Raw genomic sequence first — 22,943 nt, forward strand, 5'->3', positions numbered from 1 at the left:
CCTCGAAGACTCCAATGAAGTTTGACCTCAGTCTCCTCCTCTCCAGGCTGAAGTTCCTCCTCCTCAGCGCGGTCTTTGTGCCCTGGGAGGGGCACTGGGGCCGTGGCCCTGGGGCTGCTGATGGCTCTGGCAGCACAGAGAGGCAGGAGGGCTCAGATGGGGTCAGGGCAGGCTGGCAGCACAGGAGGCCAAGCAGAGTCTCTGCCTTGCCTGGGTCCCAAGTTCTCAGTGCAAGGCTGGACACCTCCACCCCTGGGAGCAGGACAGAGGCAGCTCAAGGGCAGCTGTGGTCAGGGCTTTGCATTGAGGGCTTTGCATCCCACACTCGCTCCCTGGGGGCTGTGCAGACACCCCCTCACCCCCTCCAGACCCCTTGAACACCAACCTTGAACACCACTGGCCAGAACAGGTTGGCTTTGGGCCAGGATGTTCTTTCTCATTAGCTGCTCTTCCAGCCAAGCTGGAACATGCCCCATGTGGTCACCAGCCTGTGCCCCGAGTGCTCTGCAAGGCAGCAGAGGCTGCAGGTGGGTTTCAAAGGCAACAATCCAGCTCCTGCCCTGGTCCCTCCCCTCCAGCCACCTCATCAGCTGTCCTGCTCCCTTCCTGAAAATTCCCTTTCTTATCTGTCTCATTTGTCTCATTTGACCTACTTAATGCTTTGCATTTCCTGATTCAGAGCAAATCCCGTCTCACAGAGAACTTTGAGAAACTTCTATTTAGGGACAGACAAATAGGTTGCAGAATTTCTGGGGTTTTGTTCCCTGGAGAGTTGGTTATATTTCCAGTGACATCTGCATGGAAATAAGTTCTCTGTCTCTCTCAGGAGTTCATCTGTTCCTGCAGCTTAGACAACACCTGAAGTCAAAAATCTTTGGCATATCACAGCCTTTGACTTTCACAGCATTTGGTTTTGCTGGTAGATTAAAAATAAACAAACAAAACCAAAACAAAACAAAAAAAAAGGCAAAAAATAGTAGTTAGAGTTTAGTAGTTAGAGCTCTTAAGATAAATTACTCTTTGTCATTTTGGGATGGTGCCAGTCAGATCCCATCCTTCTCATCACCCACTGGTGTTCAGCTGTTATGGGGCCTCAGGAGCTGTGTGTAGATGCCTCATTCAAAGGGCACCAGCCATGTATTCCCACATGAGGAGGGATATGGGGAAATCCTTGCCCAGGGATGCAGCTGAGGGATCAGACTGCCAAGCTCAGGCTGGCACTGGCTGCATTTCACCTGCCTGGCAGGGTGAGGATGGGCAGGGTGAGCCCTGGACATCCTTAGGCACTGGGCAGACCCACTGAGGACTCCCTGTCCCCTAAGCAGGGGTGACACACTTGGCTTGCTGGAAGCTGCTGTCCCCTCCATTGCTGTGCTTGGCTCCCTGGTGGCACTGTCACGGTGGGTGGCATTAACTCCTCCTCAGGAGCCCCTGCCTCCACCCCAGGATGGGCAGTGCTCTCTGCTGCCCATCCCTGAGCACGGCTCTGCCCAGCATCCCGGGAGCAGCGTGGCGGGAGGGGGCTCTGTTGTGTAAGGAATTGTTCCAGCTATTTTTATCGGCCACGATCAGATTGTGAACTCTGAATCATCATTAATGCAGGGCTCTGGCAGGCAGCGGCCCCAGCAGCACATCCAGAGCTCCTGCTAATTCAGGGAACGCTGGGCTCCGCGTGGGCAGGCCCACGTCACCTGCAGCACAGCTCACAGATCCTTTCAGCTTCCCGCAGCAGGAGAGGGAGGCATTTTCCCCCTGCAGGTGGCAAATCACCTCCCCGGATTGCAGCCCGTGTTTATCGAGCTGCTGGCTCCAGGTACAAAAGGAACCTCTGTGTTTGCAGCCAGCCTGGATGGCTGGGCCGGGGGATGTGCAGCCCTGGAGGAGCTGATGGGCAGAGGGCAGGACAGGCTGACCCCAAGGGTGCCCTCAGCCCCATCAGCCTGGGGTGGCTTCCTCCTGGAGGATGTGTGCTCCGGGCAGTCCCGTTTCACAGGCTGCTGCATCTCCTGATGTGCTGCCAGCCCCTCCTGAGCATCACCCAAGTGGCTCCCAGCCCTTTCTGGCCAGCCCTGCCTCAGTAGTACATGGAACCAGGGAACCAGGGAATTCTGGAATGGTTTGGGTAGGAAGGGACCTTGAAGCCATCCAGTCCCACCCCCTGCCATGGCAGGGACACTTCCCACTGTCCCAGGCTGCTCCAAGCCCCATCCAGCCTGGCCTTGGACATTCCAGGGATCCAGGGGCAGCCACAGCTGCTCTGGGCACCCTGTGCCAGGGCCTCAGCTCCACGTGGGGAGCTCTTCATGTGCCCTTTTCTGGGCCAAGGCATGGCTCAGCTGTGGCAGCCATGGCTGCATCAGGAGAGCGGGGTGGCCAGGGAGGGGACAGGAAGTCCTTGTGTGGCATTTGTGTGCCAAGGGCAGGGGCAAAGGCAGCAGGGAGGCAGCACAGAGCTGCCCTGGAGGGTGAAATGAGCCCCCAGCCCAGCACTCCCTGGTTCTGCAGGAGCCCTGAAACACCCAGGGCACCCCAGTCACAGGTGCACCCCCCCCCAGCCCGTACACCTGGGCGGCCATGATGTGTGACACACAGCACTGTGTCACACACACCCCACAGCCACATGGAGCTGGATGTGCCCCCATGGAACCAGTGAGGTTGGAAAAGGCCTCCATGGAGTCTGACCATTGACCCAGCACTGCCACCTTCACTCCTACACCGTGTCCCCAAGTGCCACATCCACACACCTGTGGAACACTTCTGGCTACAACATGCACATACAAGGGGCAGAAATCTGGGTGAGTGTGGAGTGCTCTCAGAGCTCCCTGGGATCTGGCAGGCTTGGTGAGAAGGACTGAGCCCTGCCCAGGCCCTCTGCCATGGTTTGGGCTGGCAAATTCCAGCCAGCTGAAAAGAGAGATCCTGGAGCAGAGAGCAGTGGGGTGAGGCTGTGAGAGGGCAGGGAGTCTGCCCCATCCTCTGCCTTCTCTGTGCCCTCAGCTAAGCTGGTCTAAGGAGGATTTGCAGCATTGAAGACAATAGAAATAGAGCAGCATCTTCTGAAAGCCACGTCCACCCCAGGAGTTGAGGAGGGGCATGGTGGGCAGTGGCATTGCCCAATTCCCCTGTGGTGCAGAGCCCCAGCCAGAAGCTGATCACAGCCTGTGGTGCCTCACTGCCTGGAGACCTATCCCTGGAAGTGTCCAAGGCCAGGTTGGTTGGGGCTTGGAGTAACCTTCCAGGTCTAGTGCAAAGTGTCCCTGCCCATGGACTTTAAGGTCCCTGCACCCCAAACCACTCAGGAATTCTGTTCTGTGGTTCCAGGCCCTGCCTGGTGTCTGGAGCTGCTGGAGGTGCTGCTGGAGGTGGGTTGGGTACAGCTCACCCAAACCTGCAGGCTGTGAACCAGGCCCTGAAGCTGCATCTGGCCGGGGTCAGGTACACACAAAAGTGCCATAAATCAGCTCAGGTCAGGTCAGTGCATCCCCTCTGAGCATCAGCAAAGCCACTGGGAAGAGCAAGGGCAGTCCTGAGGAAACAGACTGAGGGGAACAGAGGTAATGGGGTGAAACCAGTCCCTTCCATGGGCTCAGGGGTCCTGTCCTGGCCCTGGCAGCCCCTCTGGGACCCTCTGCTGGACAGGTCTTCTCCTGCAGTGACCCTGGTGTCCCCTCTGTGGTGCAGGGCTGACCACCCCTGCTTGGGTGCCTGGCTCAGGGCAGGGTGACACAGCAGGGACACTGGGCTGACACCTGTCCCAGGAGACAGCCCTTGACAGTCTGTGAGCTGCAGGATCTTGGATTTGGGAGATTTAGTTTCAAGCTTTTTCCATTCTTCCAAATCCAAAAGACGGTGGGGAAGATCTTACTGGACTTTTCCTTTCCCTGTCCCCATGTCTTAACAAAGTGCCAAGGATTGCAGAGGGTAATTGAAATGTAGAAAAACAGTTTAATCCCTCTTAGAGGGAGGCCAGATGCCAGAGGAGGCAGCAAAGACACCATGGTGGGCACTAGAATGTGCCCCCAGCAGGAATGCACCTCACACCTCCCTTGCTGCCAAGGGAAGGGATCCTGGAGCAGGCAGGACAGGCTGCAGGATCACACCTGGGGCAGCCCCACAGCAGAAGGGAGCAGTGAACTCTGCCACACAGAAGTGAGTGCCCACCCTTGGCAGGGGGAAACCAGTCTGGGAGAGAGGGAGCTCCCCGCCCTCCCCTGCTCCCACCTTCCCACCCCTTCTGCTCCTGCCCCTCCAAAACTTTCTCTTCTCTCCTTTCCCACTCATCCCCCAGCCCCTCAGGGTTTCCTCCCTGCCCCTCTGCCTCTCCAGCACCTGGAACCAGCCTGGCCTTGGCTCTTCTCCTCCTCCTGTGCACACCAGACCTTCACTGCACGGCATTGATCTGCATTGCTTCATTCCATTTCATGGCCCTACTTCCTTTGATTCTTAAGGCAGTTTGAGTTTATCTGGAACCCAGTGAGCACAAGGCAGTCATGGGCTGCCTTAGGAGGAGATTCCTGCTTCAAATATCACCTGTTCTCAGAAGGCAAAGATGTATTTACTATCAATATCCAGAGACATCCCTTTGTAATCAAATCAGGGTGTGAAGTCTCCTCAGGGAGCCTGGTTCCTGTGGTGGTTCCTGTGAGCCTGGTTCCACAGCATCTCTTGGAGCAGGAGGGCCCTGGGCACAAGGGAAGGATTTTACTGGGATTTACTGGGGGAAGAAGGGGAGGGAGAGTGGCTGTGGCAGGCAGAGCTGAGCCTGGGTGGTGTTCAGGGAGGATTTGAGCTTCTGCCTCCTGCAGGGCTTCTCTCCAAGGTGTGCAGGTGGAGCTTGGCCATCCAAAGCCATCTGGAATTCAGATCAATAGCTCAGCCTGGAGCCTGTCCTACACCCCATCCTTCCCTTCTGCCTGGAGGGTTTCCTCTGGGAACATCACCTGGGACTCTCTGTCCCTGCTCTGTGGGCACTGTGGGTGCCAGCTGGCACACCTGAGCCTCCCTGCTGGCACCCCCCAGCCAGCACCACCCCAGATCCACCAGCCCAATGGGTCCCATGGGCAGGGGACTCCAGGGGGCTGATGCTGCTGGAGAGTACAGCGGGAATTAGGATCACACCTGCAGGGGAATTAGGATCGCACCCACAGGGGAATTACAGGGGCATTAGGATTGCACCCACAGGGACCAGAAGCAGCTGGGCCCCATCAAGGCTAAAGCTGCATTTGGTGTTTGGGCAGAAAGGTCAGGTTTGGTGTCAACACTTCCCAGCTCAGGCCATGTCCCCATCCCCAAATGCCTGGGCACTGTCTGTGTGGGGCAGAGGGGCCAATCTTCACTCCCAGAGCAGCACAGCCCAGCAGGGGCAGAGCACAGCTTGGAGGTGGAGGCTGCTGGAGCAGCTCAGCAGGAGGAAAGGAGCAGCCACTGCATGGGGCCGTGCAGCCTCTGCAGGGCCCGGGGCAGGACCAGCCCCATGGGCCTGGGATGCCCAGGGATGCCCAGTGCTGGGAAGTTGCCATGGGTGCAGGGAGCGGTGGGCAGTGCCCAGGGCAGGTGGGCTGAGGTCAGCCTGGGCAGGACCCTCTGAGCAGGGCTCAGGGGAGGGGGACTGGGATCTCCATTGGAGCAGGATGGGAAGCACAGGCTGTGCTTGCTGCAGCTTTACAAAGCCCAGCTTGGTTCTGCCAACCCACTGGGAGTGACAGAGTTAAATGGAGACTGAAAAGCCCATTAAGCCATGGAATAAATTCCACTTCTTTTTCTTTCGTGCTTCCAAACAATTATTTAAAGCTCTGGCTGCTTTTCATTATTAATATATTTTTGCCTGAGTGAGGAAGACGAGCCTGTCGATTCCTGCCACCCTGCAGTGGTCGCTCTACTCCCACACCCCTTTGCTGGCCTTGCTGCACGTGGGGGACAAGTTCCTGGAGGAGACTGGAGACACATTCATGGCTGAAAGGGAGAAGCCAGGAGCACAGACTGCCACCTGTGCTCCTCACAGGGACATACCATCTGCATCTCTTAAAAGCCACTCTCTCTTTTTTGAGCAACACTCAAACTAAACCAAAAAGGAACTAAGAAACTAAACTAAAATGTAACAGGAAATAAGAGTTCATTTATACACTCTGTGATTTTAAGTTTTGAGTATGGAAAATCAACTTGTTGATTGACAGCTCAACTCAGATAAATGTTCATTGATTTTTCTTTTAAGCAAACCCAAAAGGTTTGTCATTTTTCCCTTTATAACACAGTAAAGATGAGGATCCCTCTGAACCAAGCAGGATGGGGCAAGACCACTGGGGAGATATTCAGTGAGGATCCCTCGGGGGATCCAGCTGCCTTTCCACCACCCACAGGGATTCTGTATCTGCTAAAAGGAAGGACCAACCCCAGCCCCTCACTGTGGCAGAGGGGACAGAGGGGCTGGCTGGGAGGGTGGCACCAGTGACACAGCTCCTCAGGAGTGGTGCAGCCCAGCAGGAATAATCGTCTGAGCAGCCAACAGCTTCTCAGGTCAGGCTCTGAGTGCTCAGAAACACCTCAGCTCCTATGGAGCTACTGACACGCTGTGCTCCAGGGCAGAACCTGCCAGGAAGGCAGCAGAGGTGTTTGCAATGGTGTCACATTAGCACAGCTGTGGGAGCTGTGCCAGCCCTGGGATCCATCACCTGGGAACACCAGGCACCCTGCAAAGCTGGGGTGCTCGGCTCCAGACTGGCTGGGCTCAGCAGGACCTGCTGGGCTTTGACAGCAGGCTTTCCTCCCAGCTGAGCAGATGGACAGAGCAGGGACCTGCTGGCAGTGCCTCTGTCACGCTGTTCAATCCCACGTGCAGCAGCAGAGCAGCAGCAGCAGTGTTGCTGAGCAGCCTGTGGCTGGGCACTGAGGCACACGAGCGCTGCAGCTGCAGTGGGAACGTGAATCCTGCCCCTCCTCTGCTGGGCCTGCTCTCTCCAGCCCCTGGTCTCAGACCCCTTCTCCTCCCCTCCTGCCTCTGCCATCCTGCTTCTCTCCTTTGTCCCTTAACCGTGGTGGCATTTGCTTTCAGAGGGGGACAGGGATGTGCCCCCAGTGAGGAGTGGGCTGTCAGAGGGGTTCACAGTGGTCACTCAACATCTGGTCTCTTCTTCCAGCTGCAGGGAGCTCTGCGAGGGCTCTGCCACACCGTCCCTGAGCCATGGTCTAGGAAGCACCGGGACCATGAAGGGCTTAGGAGACAACAGAAGCCGCCATCTCTCCGAAAACCTGGACTCCCCTCAAGACTCTCTTTATGCCCCCCAGGACAGGAACCCTTATCTCCTCAGCCCCACCGACTCCTTCACCATGGATCCCCGATTCCCGGCCCAGAACACCGTACACGGCGACTGTCTCCTGCCGCTCAACAACCAGATCTCCAACAGCAGCACTTTCCCCCGCATCCATTACAACTCCCACTTCGAGGTCCCGGATGAAAACCCTTTTCCGAGCCACGCCCAAGCCACAAAGATCAACCGCCTGCCTGCCAACCTCCTCGACCAGTTTGAGAAGCAGCTGCCCATCCACAGGGATGGCTTCAGCACGCTGCAGTTCCAGCGGAGCGACGCCAAGCACCGGAGCGAGAGCCCGGGCCGCATCCGGCACCTGGTGCACTCCGTGCAGAAGCTCTTTGCCAAGTCCCAGTCCCTGGAGGGCCCCGCCAAGGGCAACGTGAACGGGAAGAAGGGGGCAGATGACACCAAGCAAAACCGGAGGAGCAAGAGCAAGGACCGGGCAAAGACCTCCGAGCCCAAGCGCAGGACCAGGTCCAACATCTCGGGCTGGTGGAGCTCCGATGACAACCTGGACAGCGACACCTGCAGCTACCGCAACCCCATGGGGCTGATGACGCTGGGCCGGCAGCCCGACCACAGCCAGCCAAAGTACTTCATGCACGCCTACAACACCATCAGCGAGCACATGCTGAAATCCTCCAAGAGCAATAACGACCTCAAGGTCACCCCTTGCACCAATATCCCCATCAACAACGACTCCAACTACATCAAGCGGGGCTCCTGGTCCACGCTGACGCTCAGCCATGCCCGGGAGGTGTGCCAGAAGGCCTCCGCCACCATTGACAAAGCCTTGCTCAAATCCAAGTCCTGCCACCAGGACCTGGCCTACCACTACCTGCAGGTGGGTGCCACAGGGGAATCCGGGGTGCTCCGTGCAGGGAGAGCACGGGAGCTCAGGGACATCCTCTTGGTGGGCACCCATGTGACCTTATCCAACATCTCCAGATGGTTCAGCTGCCAGCTCGGGTCACACTGCCAGGAGAGGGCTGGGGAGGGCCCTGGGAACAGGCCCCTACTCCTCCTGTGGGGACACTGATACTAATGGGGTCCATCTCCCACAGCTGCGGCACAGTCCCAGCGCCTCCAGTCCCTGTGGAGGGGACATGCCACCCCACCTCCTCTGCTGGGTGTGACCCCATTCCCTGCAGGGCTCCCACGCGTCCCCACTGCCTGCCCAGGCCCTGCAGTTGCTGGGGAACACTCCTGGGCAGTGGGGACGTAGCTGCCCCATGTGGCTGTTTGCCCTGAGTGCCCACACAGCCGGGAACACTCAGGGGCCACATCTCACCGGACACAGCCCCCAGGCCCCACGGAGCCCCCTGTGCCTGAAGGTCAGCAGCCCTGACTAACGCTCCCCCCTTATCTCCACGCATCCCAGGACGCGCCGGCGTGCCCGGCCAGCCCTGCCCTGCCCAGCTTCCCCGGAGCACTGGTAGGAGCCCAGTGGGCAGGGTGGGGCAGCAGGGCAGTGCCAGCCCCGCTTGCATGGCCTGCATGGCTGATGCTGGTTTGAAAGCCTGGCACCTGCAGCTCCAGGTCTGCAGCAGGCTCCAAAAGCGGTGCTGGAGCAGCATGAACCTGGTTGTGCCCAGAGAGAGGAATGAAGACAAATAAGCCAGGCCTGGGTGGGGGGAGGAGGGGACCAGCCTGTGCATGTAAATCTCTAGCATCCTTTTAATGCAAAGGTGCCAGGGGCTTTCATGGCTGTGCCCAGCCAGGTTAGAGGCTTTAAAAACTGATGAATTATTGAAGCACACTCAGCTTCCAATACCTCGCTGGCCATGGCTGCAAATCAAATTTCCAAGGGACTGAACTGACTGCATCAGGAACACCAGCAGGGAAAATGATCTTGGCCTGGTTTCTTTTTCTTTCCCCCTGCTCCTTCCCGTTAAGCATTTGAGGTTAAAGAGCTGCAGGCAAGCTCTCCGAGGGCCCTGTTCCCTCAGGCTGCAGCACCGAGCCCAGCAGGCAGCCCCGACAGCCCCTGGGCTCTGGGGTGCAAGGCTGCCCTGCTCCTTCCCCCCATGTAATGAGCCTCCGTTTCTCGACAGCCTGACGCAGGGCTGTGGGCACAGCTGGGTGGCACGGGCCTGGCCAGCAGCTGGGCAGCGCCACCGCTCGGCTGGGAGGACACGGCTGCCCCGCAGAGCTGGGACCAGCCCCTCAGCCCCGCGCCGACCGACGCAGGCAGCGCCCAGGTAGGGATCTTGTTTGGAGCAGGAGCTTTTGCCCAGTTCCTCCTGCTCTGATCCTCCTGGGACCGCTGGCCAGGGGCTCAGCCTGCGCCACCGGACTTGGAGCGGGCAGGGAGCAGCCAACAGCCTGGCGTGGCAGGAGGGACACAGGGGACACCAGGGTGTGACCAACATCCTCAGTGCCTGGGGCAGGCCCTGTGCTTGGTTCACCAGTGGTTCACCACCAGAGACAAGACCTCGGGCACCCAGTCCCAAAACCACGGTGCCTGGTGCCCCCCCAAGCTGCTTGGGCTCACCTTGTCCCCAGGTGTCCAATGTCAGCCCCAAAGATCAGGACACAGGGCTCAGGGACCTCACGGGAACATGGGGTCATTGTATCCCTGCCCCTCCTTGGCACAGGAGAGGCGATGGAGAAGTGACCCCTGGAGCCTGTGTGTGGGGAATGTCCTTTTGCAAGGCCAAATGTCCCCTGTCACACCTGGGGACAGAGCGAGCCCACTCCCTCCGTGTGCCAGGGGGAGGAACAGCAAGGATCTGCTTTCCCAGTGCCTGGGGACACAGGGCCCTGCCCTGCTGCAGAGGGTGCTGCTGCCAGGCAGAAATGCCCAGTGGGTGCCAGAGGTGCAGGGACACAGGGGAGGGCAGGAATGGGATGGGGACAAACAGGACAGCCCAGGCCCCAAGGCTATTCACCTCTCCTGCCCCATTTGAAAGGTCCTTTGGGGGTATTTTGGGGATTCATCAGCAACTATTGGGGGTCCATGTGATGTTTCCAGGCCCTGGAAACATCCATAGCCAGATGTTGTAGCTGGTGATCGTCCAGCCTCAGGTCCAGCCCTGTCCCATCAGGGTAGGGAACTCTCAGATCAGTCCCTAGGATGACACAGCTCCATCCTTAGAATACAGTCTCCAAGGAGGGAGGCTGTGCTCCACATCCCCGGTCCCCCTGTCCCCATGGGCCCCTTGGGCAGCTGAGAGTACAAGGAAAGAGGCTGAGGAGTTCCTTGGAGTGGGAGATACCCCAGGCAGGAGTGAGCAGGAGCTGTGGACCCACAGACAGCACTGGAGTGAGGCAGTGTGGTGGCTCAGAGGGGACAGTCACCATTGACCTGATGCATCATCCAGACCAGCCTCCCCAACCCCACCTACAGCCAGACCACCCCAGAGCTTCCTTAACCCCCAGGAGCCCTGAAAATAATTCATCATCCAGAGTGGGTGGCCTGACCAGTGCCAGCCACTCCACGGTGCTGAGTGCCTCACGCCAGCCCCACCGAGCTGCCAGGAGCAGGAGCACAGCCCAGGTCCTTCCCAGAGGGTGCCCTCCAGAGGGACAGCCTGGCTGCAGCTTGCTTCTCAAGGACATGGCTGAGTCCGTGGGACAGCACAAGGGACAGGGAGCAGCGCTGTGCCCGCAGCAATGCAGCCTGTGCATGGCCCTGCAGCCCTGCAGCGCTCAGCAGGGCCTTCTGTGCTGCATGTCCGTGTGTGCATGGCAGAGCTGGCACTTGTGTGATGGAAACCCTGTTTGCTCTTCCAGTCTCTTCCCCCTGACCTGCCCCGAGTGGAGGGAGCACTGCAGCTCCTGCCAGAGCCCAGCAGAGCAGCTCCCCTTCCCCCTGCCCCTGCTCTGTCAGGGCTCCAGGGACTGGGGGACAGGAGAGCAGCACAGGCAGACGGTGCTGCTGGCTGGGGACTGTGCAGCACCTGGTGACAGTGCAGTGTGGTGGCAGCACCTGGTGACAGCTCAGTGTGGTGGCAGCAGTGGAGCCCAGCTCCAGGGGTGGACACGTGCCTGGATCCCACACCCCTGCACCACATGGCACCACACGGCCCATGACTGAGCACAAGGAAGGACCCACATCCTGCAGCCCCCAAGTCCCCATAAAGTCTCTGGACCTGGGCATCCTCTTGCTCCCCACTCTTTCAGCAGCCAAAGCACAACAGGCAGAGCCAAGGCCACACCTGGCAGAGCAGCAGGAAGGGCAGCAGGGCCCCACCACCTGTGAGGAACTGCTCTGTGCCTGCCTGGGTGCCCTCATCCCACTTGGGCATGACACACAGTCAGTGCTCAGAGCCCCAGGTGTCACCTGCCAGGAGCTCTGCTGCCACCGAGGGGCTGCACTGGCCACTCTCACGTCTGTCCTTGATCACAGCAGCAGCTCTGGCTGTCACCCCCATGGCAGAGCTGCAGACTGCAGGACAGGCTCCTCACATCCTCCTGAACAGAAGCACCCAGAGGACCCCAAACAGCATCCAAAGGACCTGCACTGCTTTTGCAGGGCCCCGAGGGCACCTGCTTGTCTCTGCAGGTGTGACACTTAGGAAACACTTGTCCTGCTCTCTGTCCCACGGGAGCTGTGACACCTGTGAACCCTGTGCAGGCAGAGGTGGGACATGCTCCAAAGTGGGGCAGTGGATTCAGGGGTGTCCTCCCAAGCACCTTCCTTTCCTTGAGTGCTGAGCTGGAATGTGGAGCACCTTGAGAGCAGCTCTGTGCCCTGCTGCCTTGCCAAGGCACAGAGCAGAGGAGAGGCAGGGAAAGCAGCATTAAGGCAGCTTGGTGAGGGCCAGGTGCCACTGGAACTGCCTTTGTGCTGCTGTGCCCAGGGAGCCCAAGGCCAGGGGGCAAATGGAGCAGCCATGGCAGAACTGAGCAGCCCCCAGCCCGTGCCCTCGAGCAGTGGTAGCAGAGCAGCTGTAGAACCCTGAGATCTGAAAGCCCCCACTCTCCTGGGCTGGGCTCAGCACCCCTCACTGCCCCACACCATCCAGCACTGGCCCGGCACAGGGACAGCCAGGCAGCCCCTGTCCTTCATGGCACACTTGGCTGCTGGATGACCCTGCCCTCCTCAGCCAGGGGCTGCAGCCAGCCCTGCCTGCCCTCACCAGCTCTTCCTGCCCTCACCAACCCTTCCTCCCCTCACCAACCCTTCCTGCCCTCACCAACCCTTCCTGCCCCTCACCAACCCTTCCTGCCCCTCACCAACCCTTCCTGCCCTCACTAACCCTTCCTGCCCCTCACCAACCCTTCCTGCCCCTCTCCAGCCCTTCCTGCCCTCTTTAGCCCTTCCTGCCCTCACCAGCCATTCCTGCCCTCACCAACCCTTCCTGCCCCTCTCCAGCCCTTCCTGCCCTCACCAACCCTTCCTGCCCTCTTTAGCCCTTCCTGCCCTCACCAGCCATTCCTGCCCTCACCAGCCCTTCCTGCCCCTCTCCAGCCCTTCCTGCCCTCACCAACCCTTCCTGCCCCTCACCAGCCCTTCCTGCCCCTCTCCAGCCCTTCCTGCCCTCACTAACCCTTCCTGCCCCTCTCCAGCCCTTCCTGCCCTCACTAACCCTTCCTGCCCCTCACCAACCCTTCCTGCCCTCTCCAGCCCTTCCTGCCCCTCTCCAGCCCTTCTTGCCCTCACCAACCCTTCCTGTCCCTCACTAACCCTTCCTGCCCCTCTCCAGCCCTTCCTGCCCTCACCAACCCTTCCTCCCCTCTCCAGCCCTTCCTGCCCCTCACCAACCCTGCCTGCCCTCACCAACCCTTCCTGCCCTCTTCAGCCCTTCCTGCCCTCACCAGCCATTCCTGCCCTCACCAACCCTTCCTGCCCTCTCCAGCCCCATGCTGGCCCAGACCCCACAGGCAGGAGGTGCAGCTCAGCCTGAGGAGAAGGCAGGCAGCAAAATGCAGTCTGCAGTCAGAGCTGACATCAAGGTGATCGATATAAAAGTGATTCTCAGGGTCCTTGTCTCCTCTGGAAAGGGTCAGAGCCAGGCATCCCAGTGACCTGTGGGATCCTCCCAGTGGCAGGACTCAGCTGGAGCCAGTGGGGTCCCTCCTGGCCTCAAGGCCACCAGTACAGACAGAGGCAGCACTCCCACCCAGCAGGGAAAGGGTTCTCAGCTCTTGCATTTATCAGGACCTGAGATTTGACAACCACAGCCCCTGAGCTGGACAGTGGTGTGAGCTTGGCCTGGGAGCCATGGCCAAGCATAAAGATGGCAGGAGCAGAGTGGAAAGAGCTGGGAGATTCCACACCAGCAGCAGTGGGCCCAGGGAGGCCTGGCCAGTGTGTGTCTCTCACATGGGAGACTCGCTCCACTTGGGTCCCAGCTGGATCTCACACACCTGGATCAGCCCTGCCTCTGTTCCACATCCCCAGGAATGTGGGTGCTGGGTCATGGGTGCACTCCAGGCAGGGGCCTGTCCCCAAAGCAGCCCCAGGGGTGGTTTGGGGTCTGTTCCAGAGTGGGCACATGGAGCAGGCTGGCAGGACACGGGCTGAGTCCCTGCTCCTTCGGGTAGGAACAAACCCTCAGCTGTGAGCTGTGGATTGAGCCTGCACCTGGACACAGCCTGCAGCCTGCAGATCTGAGCCTCACCTGGAGGTGCTCCAACCCAACACCATCAGACACAGCCTCAGACTGGCTCTGGCTCCCAGGGAAGCCCTGCTGGGAGCAGGGATGGGAACAGGCAATGCAGGGCTGGCTCCTCACAGCTGCAGCACAGCCCTGCGTCCCCAGAGCACCATGTGAGCTCTGGCTGCTCAGCCCCACGGCTCCCTGGGCAGCAGGGCAGGGCCAGCAGCTCCATCCAGCAGAGCCAAGGTGGAATCTCCTGTCAGCACAAGCTGTGCTCAGCACAAGGGCTGGCACTGCTCCCCATGGCATCCCAGCTGCTGCCCTAGTCTGGGCTACCCTGGCACTGGTGTGGCATGGACATGGCTGTATCCTCACATCTGGCCTGGCTGCTCCTTGGCCACGTCCGCGAGGGCAGGACAAAGGTCAGCAGCAATCCAAGTGAGCCACAAAGCCAAGGCTTGCTCCTGGAAGCCTGGGCTTCCCCATCTTTCTCCTGACTTGTCCCCCACCACATGTGGCTCATCCTGGTCAGTCCTGGGTGCCCTGGCTCTGCTTCTGATCCCCCCCACAGGATGGGCAGGCAGGGTGGAGGCTGCTGTGTCTGCTCAGTGCTTCAGGCCTCCTGTGGCACCAACAGCTCACTCCTGTCTAGTGAGGGAACAAGAGACTGTGTCTGCTTTAAATTAATTGTGGAGTTGTCATCTTGCTGGGGTTAGAAGTGCTTTTCATGCCCAAGGTGCCACTCATCTCTCAGCAGAGAGGCCAGAACAAGGTCTGTGTGCCCAAGCTGCTCTAGAGGGACTTGTGAGCCTGACTTGTTTCAGGAAGTAATTTCAGCCACTCAGAGTCACATTCAACTCAAAACCTTAAAGAGCCCATGAAGGTCTGGGCTCTGAGCCCCAAGCTCTGTCCACAGCAGCACTTTTATGTTCAGTGACGTGGTCTGTGTGATGAACAGCCGGGTCCAGCCCTGTCCCAATGCCCCACAGAGGCCCAGTGAGACCGTCCCCTCCTCCCCCTGTGACGCCTGGCATTGTGCAGCTTGTCCTGGCTGTGTGAGCATGTCTGGAATGGAGGTGTCCAGTGGCAGGGAATGGCTGTGATGTGCTAAAACAGAGGCCACCAAAGCAAGGGCTGCCTGGCATGAGCTGCTAAGGGAGGGTTGCGAAGGAATTGTGTTGCTTATTCCCACTACACCACAGCAGAAGCACAGCAATCTCCCCAGCTCCCCACGATCCTGCTGGTCCCAGGATGGTGGGCTGTGCCCTCCCTCACATCTGCTGATGCTGCCCTTCCTCCTGCAGGTGCCCCACGGGGAGTGGAACAGCACGCTGTCCCGGGACAAGGACAGCGAGATCCCGTGCCGGCGCATGCGCAGCGGGAGCTACATCAAAGCCATGGGGGATGATGACAGCGAGGACTCAGAAACCAGCCCCAAACCATCCCCAAAAACTGCAGCTCGGAGGCAGAGTTACCTCAAGGCCACACAACAGTCCCTGAGTGAGCAGAGCACCACACAAAGGTAACGCTGGAGCTCCTCTGGGAGCTCTGCACAGGCCCTCAGGGCCACCCCTGGAGCAGTCCTTGGGTTGCAGCACCCCACAGAGTGTGGCATCAGAGCCCAGCAGGGCTCCTGCACCCCAGCTCTAACAGAGAGATGAGGAGACAGCAGGACAGGAGAAGATGTGGCACCCCATCCTGGTGATTCCCAGTAGCCCCGGCGTTAGGAGCTGCTTTAGGTCTCTGTCCCCTCAGCCATAGGGGGAGCAGTCCTCTGATGGAGCTGTGGGGATTTCCTCTTCAAGCATCCTCTGCTCTGGGGGAATGCAGAGATCCCAACCCCAAGAGGCCTCTTGGCCATGGAAGCTGCTCACCTGGCATGGCTGAGGACACTCAGCCTGCTGGGACTGTGCCTGGAGCTGCTCTGCTCCATAGGTGTGCAGGTGTTCCAGCTGTTCCACCTCTGGAACAGAAAGGTGGCACACTGGGCTGGAGGATATCCTGAAGGGCTGAGAGGTTTTTGAAGGAGGAAGACCCACAGTGGTTTGAGCCAGACAAAGCCGGGGAGCAGAGCAGGAGCTTTGCTGGGCCAGAGGCTGGTCCTGAAGGAGGGGCTCTGCATAAGCTGGGCAGTGATGCTGTGCAGTGTCCTCAGCACCTGCTCCACATCCCGGGACAAGGCACCTGGGGGCTCTCAGTGCTCCGGGTGCTGCAGCTGGGGCAGCTGTGGCTGCTACAGAGGAACTGCTGGGGATGAACTGCTGAGGCTCAGCAGGCAGAGGGAAGTGGGGTGCAGGCAGCGCGGGGGCACCTCACAGAGCCTTCGCATCAAGACCAGGTGCTGCTTTCTGCTGGGAGACGGTGATAAAATCAGCTGTAGGGAGCCCTGGAAATGCCTGCTCTGGATCCATTCCTGTTCTGAGCCCTCACATCCGCCTCAGGGGAGCAGGGTGGGGTCCTGGGGTCTCTGGTGAAAAATACCCACCTAGAGAGGCTGGGGCTCCTTGTGCCCATGCAGCCTGTCCCTCGGGATGTGGCCTGCCCTGAGCGCTGGGCTCAGCCAGGGCCGGGCCAGGCCTGGGGAAGCTCTGGGGAGCGCGGACAGAGGGATCGGCTGCCAGGGCTCCGAGCAGGGCTCAGCCCTACAGGAGCTCTGCGGGGCAGGACCCGGCAGAGCCTGGCCGGGAACGGAGCCGGAGCTGGAGCTGAGGATAGAGCCGGGGCTGAGACCAGGGATAGAGCCAAGAATGTAGGCGGGACTGGGGCTGGAGCCGGGAATAGAGCCGGGGCCGGAGCCGGGAATAGAACCGGGGATGGGGCCGGAGCCGGGAATAGAACCGGGGATGAGGCCGGAGCCGGGAATAGAACCGGGGATGGGGCCGGGGCCCGGCCGGAGCCGGGAGCGGAGCGCGGCCGCCACCTGGTGCCCGGCCCTCGCCGTCCAGCGCAGCCCCGAGCCCCGGCAGCCGAGGGACCCCGGGCTGGGGCTGGGACAGGGGGGCCGCAGGGCCAGTCAGAGCCAGGGCAAGGCACAGGGCCGTCCCTCTGCGATGGTCTCTGCCCCTCCAAGGGCTGCTGGCCGCTCGGTGACTCGGTTTCCCCGCGGGCAGGCGGAGGGAAGGCTGGAGGGGTGGCACAGGGACGCTGCCCATGCCAGGACGCGGCTGGCTCGTGGCGAGCTCACAGATAAAAACCTCAGCATGAGGGAAAGCCAGCAGTCAGCAGAGAGCCCAACGCTGGGGGAGTCGCAAGGCCCTTGGTCCCCAAGACCCTCCAAGGGGTGTCTCCTCCATCTCTCCTGGCAGAGGGGACAATTCCCCGCTCCCATCCCACCCTGGGATGGACACCTCAGAGTCCCTGTAGGATGCCCACAGGCTGCACAGGGCCTGCCGTGCCCCCAGCTCTGCTGTCCCCAGGCAGGTGCCAATCAAAGCTCTGTACCCACGGCCCTGGCAGATGTGGGGGAGGCGACCATGAGGGCCTGTGCTGGGATCACAGGCCATTCCAGAGGGAGAGGCCCCACAGCTGTCCTGGGCCACTGTGGCTGGCGATGTCCCGCTCCGTGTGCACCCAGATTCCTTCACACATGGTCTTGTGGTGGAACAGAGCCCCAGGGGAGCCCCATCCTTCCCGATCCCTCCCTGCCCCATCCTTCCCCATCCCTCCCTGCCCCCATGTGCCTGGGTTTCAGTTGAGGTCTGGGCTGGGTCAGGTTCAGTGAGAGCCCGGCTCTCCTGTGCACAGCCTGCTGCTCTGCCCCAGGACATAGTGGCAGTTTCTCCCAGCAAAGCTGTACTGGAAATACTGATCCACTGCTCATGCAGCATTGTCATTCCAGCTAGGTTCCCACTGGACTTCTTCCAGATAATCTATACAAATGTAAATATATATATCTTGCAGTTGTTTCCAATTGCAAAGTCCACAAAATACAAATTAAAAGTCATTTCTCACCTTGCCTCTCCCCCCTTTTCCAGCAATCCAGGCAGTGCTGTGGCTGGAGGCTGGCACAGATCGCACATGCTCCCTGAGGCTCTGCTGGACTAACTTGGCATCTGCAGTGCTTTCCTGGGGCAGCAGGACCCAAAATCTTGCCCTTCTCCTTCCACTGCACCCCACAACCATTTCCCTGTGTGCCATTCCCAGCCAGGGGCTGGCAGGGCGAGGAAGAGCTGCCTTCTCCACAGCCAAGCAGTGGGCACAGTGCCCAGCATCACCTCAGCGCTGCCATGCGTGCCTGAGCCTGTGCCCATGCCCGTGCCTGGCAGAGGGCCCGTGGGCAGGGGGGTCTGGCCGTGGGCAGGGGGGTCTGGCCGTGGGCTGTGGGGTCTGGCCATGGGCAGGGGGGTCTGGCTCTGCCCCAGCACTGCCCCTGCCATGGGGACACCCTGACACCCTCTCTCTGCCAGCAGGAGCCTGGACCGCCTGGACTCTGTCGAGATCCTCCTACCTCCGAAGTTCCCCACCTGGGAGGAAGAATACAACCAGATCTCTGACAGTGCCAACGAGTCCAGCTGCATCAACCAGGTGAGATGCTGGCACAGGCAGTGAGGAGGCCAGCTCAGGTGGGAAGGAGCATCTTCTTCCCTCTTCAAAGCAAGGCACTGGCTGTGCTCCAGGAGCTGCACAGGCTGTTCCCTGGCAGCTTTACCAGTGTCATGGCCAGCTCTTTAATCAGGATTCCTATTAGACCTCCTTCCTGCAGCTTTGCCTCCTCTCACGCTGCTGGCGCAGCCAAAACCCCTCTGCCATAGATATGGTAACCCAGAGGGTGCCCCACAGTGCTGGGTGAAGCTCATGGCTGCTCTAGGTGCAGGGTCTCACTGTGTCACCCCCAGAACCATCTACAAGGCTGTTCAACCTTGCTGCAAGCCCCTCATGCCCACTGGGTTGGTCCAGAGCCGACCTCATCTGGTGATGTCCAGCCTGGGACTCCACAGGGTCACCAGGGACAGTCACCCTGCTCAGCTCAGGACCTCACCCCTTGTGCAGCAGACTGGCCCCAGGAACAAAGAGCCCACAGCTGGGGAGGCTGTCCAGCCAGCCAGCTGGGCATGTCTCTTTTGGATATTCCTTGGCACCATGGCAAAGCCAAGGATGCCTGTGAGATGCTGGCAGAGGGTGGCAAACCCCTTGCCACAAGGTGAGCTCATGCCCCAACCACAACATTTGGGATGTAGTTGATGCAAAATGGGTCTAACTTCCCACACTATGGTTGTGGGGTTGTTCTGGAGCTCCCTGGGGCTGGGATTGCTCTGAAGCTGCCTCCCAGGCCACAGATAACTGGTGCCAGGATGAGCAGAGGTTCCACGTGCTCATCTCAGCCCTTCCACCGCAGGGCAGCGATGGCCCCATGGCTTTGCCCAGCGAGCCCTGTCACCCCAGGCCTCTGTCCCATCTGTTCCTGTGTGTCTTCATGGGCAGCACCCCCACACTGCTGTGTGTGTAGGGGACCAGAGCAGCAGGGAGCATCAGGAGCCCTGGGAGAGGGGGGACAAGGGCATGTCCTGCCTGTGTTCCCATCCAGGTGTGGGGGGCACTGAGCCCTTGGCTGGAGTCTGCTGCTGTCCCAGAGCAGTCGGAGCCCTTGGAGGGGAGCTGGGGGAGCAGGGGCATTGCTGGGCATTCCTGTTCCCTGTGGCCAGTCCTGACCCTTGTGCAGCAGCAGCAGCAGCAGCAGCAGCCATGTGCTGGGTGTCTCAGTGCACAGCAGGGTCAGCACCGCCGTGTCCTCGTCCTTTGCGTGTCAGTCCGTGCTGAAGTCTCTGCAGGAGACCATGGCTCTGTGCTCTGTCCATGTCCAGAGCTGCTTCCAGGAGCTGAGTGCAGCAGCCCCACAGAGACATCAGGAGGGTCTTGGAGCTGAAGGGTCTGAGCAGCCCATGATGAGCCAGGAGCTGCACAGGCAGCCAGCCCAGAGCCAGGCTGGTGGCACTGGGATTGCTGGGGACACTCCGACTGCCACAGCACCCGCTCACACGGGGGGCTGCTGCCAACACAGGCACTCTGCCACTGTCCCCTGAAAACCAGAGAGCTCAGCTGCAGCTGGTCAGGATTGAGAGGCCTCCCACAAACTGCATGTCTGTTGGTCCAGAATGGAGCTGGTTCATGGTCAGTGTGTGCTGGTCTCATCCATCTCAGTGCCAGAGGCAGTTCCTGCCCTGCCCTCACTTCAGTGCAACCTCCACCACCTTCCCTGTGTGTCCAGCCAGACCCCAGTGTCTTCCCACATGGAAACACCCCCAACTCTGACAGACAAGTCCCCTCTGCTCGGTCCCACTCAGCTCCACCTCTGGCAGTCCAGGGATCACCAGGTGCATATGTCAGCACCTCCGGTCACACCAAGGGGGACAGAGCTGGTGACCCCAACACTGCCAAGCCCCACCATGAGCTGTGCCCTGTGCAAGAGGGCCAGGCCCATTCCCAGAGCCAAGCCTCTTCCCTCAGGCACACTTTGAGTCTACATTCTCCCCAAGAGGGTCATCCAGGGCAGGCGGTGCCAGGCAAAGCCCTGAGGGTGGAGAGGAGAAGGAGGAGGCAGCCGTGCCCCCGGGCAGTGCAGTGTCTGTCAGGACTCTGTCCATATGTGTGCCGTGGCTTTGCTCTGCTGGGGAGGCAGAACAGCTTCTGTGTGGCTTCTTCTGGCACAGGGGGACAGCAGCGAGGTGGCCAGGCCAGCCCTGCAGGCTGCAGGACAGCTCCCCCCACACGGAGCACTCGGGCTGCCCACGGCTCTGTGGGCTCTGAGGTGTGGCCAGTGCTGGGGGCTACCCAGAGGTGCTCAGTGGGAGCCACAGCCACCTTGTGCAGCTGCCCCTGTGTGCAGAGGGCTGTCCCAGCACGGTGTCCCCAGTGTCCCCTGTGGTGTACATGGATATGGTGCACACAGCAGGCTGAATGCTCAGCAGCTTCTCCCGTGGTTGAGGTGTCCTGTGGAGCTTTGCCGTGTCCGTGCCACTGTCTGAGGGGCGTGTGGCCTTGCTTGGCATCTTACGAGCTCTGCAGTTTGTACTGAAGTGTCAGCAGCAGTGGCCCCAGGGGACAGCCCCCTGCTCCCCTTGTGCTCAGTCCCTGTGCAGTCACTGTCTGTGTGAGGGGCTCCCTGTTCTTGGCCTTTAACCTTCTCCAACTCTTTCTTCCAGATCTTTGGACCCCCCTCACTTATCCCTCAGATATTTACCCATGGAGAGCAGGTATTGTCCCACTGGCGTTTCTCTCATCCTTCCTCATGGAGCTTTCTGGGGCCAGCCTGGACACCCGTGGCAGGGTGTGAGGTGGGCTCTGGGGTCAGCCCATGCCCAGGCCAGTGGCAGGAGAAGGAAAAGAGGAGGAGAAGGAGACAGCACTCCTTACCCAGGCACTGCAAGGCAGCTGGAGAGCTTGAGTCCTGGGCCCAGCAGGGGCTTAGGGACCCTCAGTTTTAAGGGGAAAGCAGATGAACTTCTTAAGCCAAACCTCATGGAGCTCAGATGCCAGTGCTGGGCAGAAACAATGTCCTTGTGTGCCAGGAGAAAGAAAGGGCCAGGAGAGATGGATGTGGGCAACAGGGCCAGTCTCAGCATCTCTCACCTGTATTTCAGACCAGTCTGCTCTGGGCTGGGTCTGGTTTGACCTGGCTGAGCCTCTCCCAAGACCGAGTTTGCCCAGCAGCTGCCATGGGACAGCAAGGCGGGGCTGTGGGCAGGAGGGAGGAAGGGGAGTGCAGTGGGAGAGCTGCCCCAGCCCTGCTCACCCCTGGCCACAGCCAAGCCCTCTCCTGGCCCTCACCAGGGATGGGGCTGGGGTGGATTCCGAGACCCACCCTAGGCAAGTGTGGGGGCTGTCCCCCAGCCCACAGCTCTCCCCTGCTGTCTCCCCACATTCTCCCCCGAGGAGCAAGCATGCCCTGGTGGGCTCTCACATTCAGGCTGAGATATCCCAGCTGTGCTGGGATGAGGCCCTGGCAGAGTTTGCACTGGGATCTTGGCCACAGGTGCTCTCAGCAGCAGGACTGGGGGTGTTTCACAGGCACTGTGCTGGTAAGTGTCCCCTACTCCACAAGCTGGGACCCTCTCCCCTCCAAGGAGGGGCCCTCTTCCCTCTCTCAGCAGAGAGCCCCGGGCACCCTGTGCCCAGCAGCACTGACCACTGATCACTGACCACTGGACCTGCCGTCCCCCCTGCCCTGAGCGGGACCTGCAGGAGCGGCCGGAGGGCGAGGAGCAGGACGGACGGGACGGGACGGGACGGGACGGGACGGGACGGGACGGGAAAGGAAGGGCGGCCGCAGGCAGGGGCTGACTGTGCTGTCCCCGTGCAGGCACCCGAGCCGGAGCTGGGGGAGCAGTACGAGCCCGTCTGCGATTCCACCTACAGCGAGGCCGAGTCGGCGGCTGCGGAGGTGCTGGACCTGCCTCTGCCCAGCTACTTCCGATCCCGGAGCCACAGCTACCTCCGCGCCATCCAGGCGGGCTGCTCCCAGGAGGACGACACGGGCTCCGTCCGCTCCATCTCCCCGCCGCCCACGGGCAGCCTCAGCGGCAGCAGGACCCTGCCCACCAACAGCAGTGAGTGCCGCGGCGTGCGGGGACAGGGACACGGCTGGCACTGCCTGGGGGCTCTCGGGCATGCGAGGCGCTGGGCTCGGCTACCTGCATCCCCGGCCGTGGCTGACCGTGACTTTTGGGGCGTGTTGGGGCTTGCTGTGCGGCCGAGAGGATGGGCAGCAGCTGGATGTGGGTGCTGGAATGGCAGACGGGCTCTGGGCTCTGTGTCAAAGGAGGTGTGACCAGCAGGTCAAGGGAGGAGATTCCTCCTGCTCTACTCTGCTCTCATGAGACCCCTCCTGCAGAGTGACTCCAGCTCTGGGGCCCTTGACACAAGAAAGATGTGGAGCTGCTGGAGCAACTCCAGAGGATACCATGGAGATGATGCTCCAAGGGCTGGAGCCCCTCTGCTCCGGAGATAGGCTGAGAGGGTGAGAATGTTCAACCTGGAAAAGAGAAGGCTCCAGGAAGATCTTAGAGGTTAGTGAGGTGCTTGCACAGGTTGCCCAGAGCAGCAAGTGTCCGAGGAAGTGTCCGAGGCTGGACAAAGCTGATCCAAGGTCGGA

General features: G+C 60.3%; 1 protein-coding gene across 7 annotated transcripts in view; it reads left to right on the forward strand.

Moving 5' to 3' along the window:
* The window catches only part of DLGAP4 (DLG associated protein 4), a 156,863-nt gene that overhangs the window by 88,310 nt on the left and 45,610 nt on the right, over positions 1-22,943 (forward strand). For 3 of the 7 annotated variants that reach the window (XM_071455470.1, XM_071455468.1, XM_071455469.1), the window contains 6 exons: positions 7,134-8,151; positions 9,362-9,508; positions 15,160-15,377; positions 18,265-18,379; positions 20,995-21,045; positions 22,152-22,398. In XM_071455470.1, the coding sequence (XP_071311571.1) occupies positions 7,201-8,151; positions 9,362-9,508; positions 15,160-15,377; positions 18,265-18,379; positions 20,995-21,045; positions 22,152-22,398 (1,729 nt within the window). In that variant the 5' untranslated portion in view covers positions 7,134-7,200. Of the gene's footprint in view, positions 1-7,133; positions 8,152-8,688; positions 8,743-9,361; positions 9,509-15,159; positions 15,378-18,264; positions 18,380-20,994; positions 21,046-22,151; positions 22,399-22,943 lie in introns of all 7 variants that reach the window. The other 4 variants (XM_071455472.1, XM_071455471.1, XM_071455473.1 and 1 more) reach the window with 4 other exon arrangements.

This window comes from Agelaius tricolor, unplaced genomic scaffold, assembly GCF_023055355.1.
Source record: "Agelaius tricolor isolate 1412-34295 unplaced genomic scaffold, bAgeTri1.0.p SCAF_49, whole genome shotgun sequence".
NCBI classification, from domain to species: domain Eukaryota; kingdom Metazoa; phylum Chordata; class Aves; order Passeriformes; family Icteridae; genus Agelaius; species Agelaius tricolor.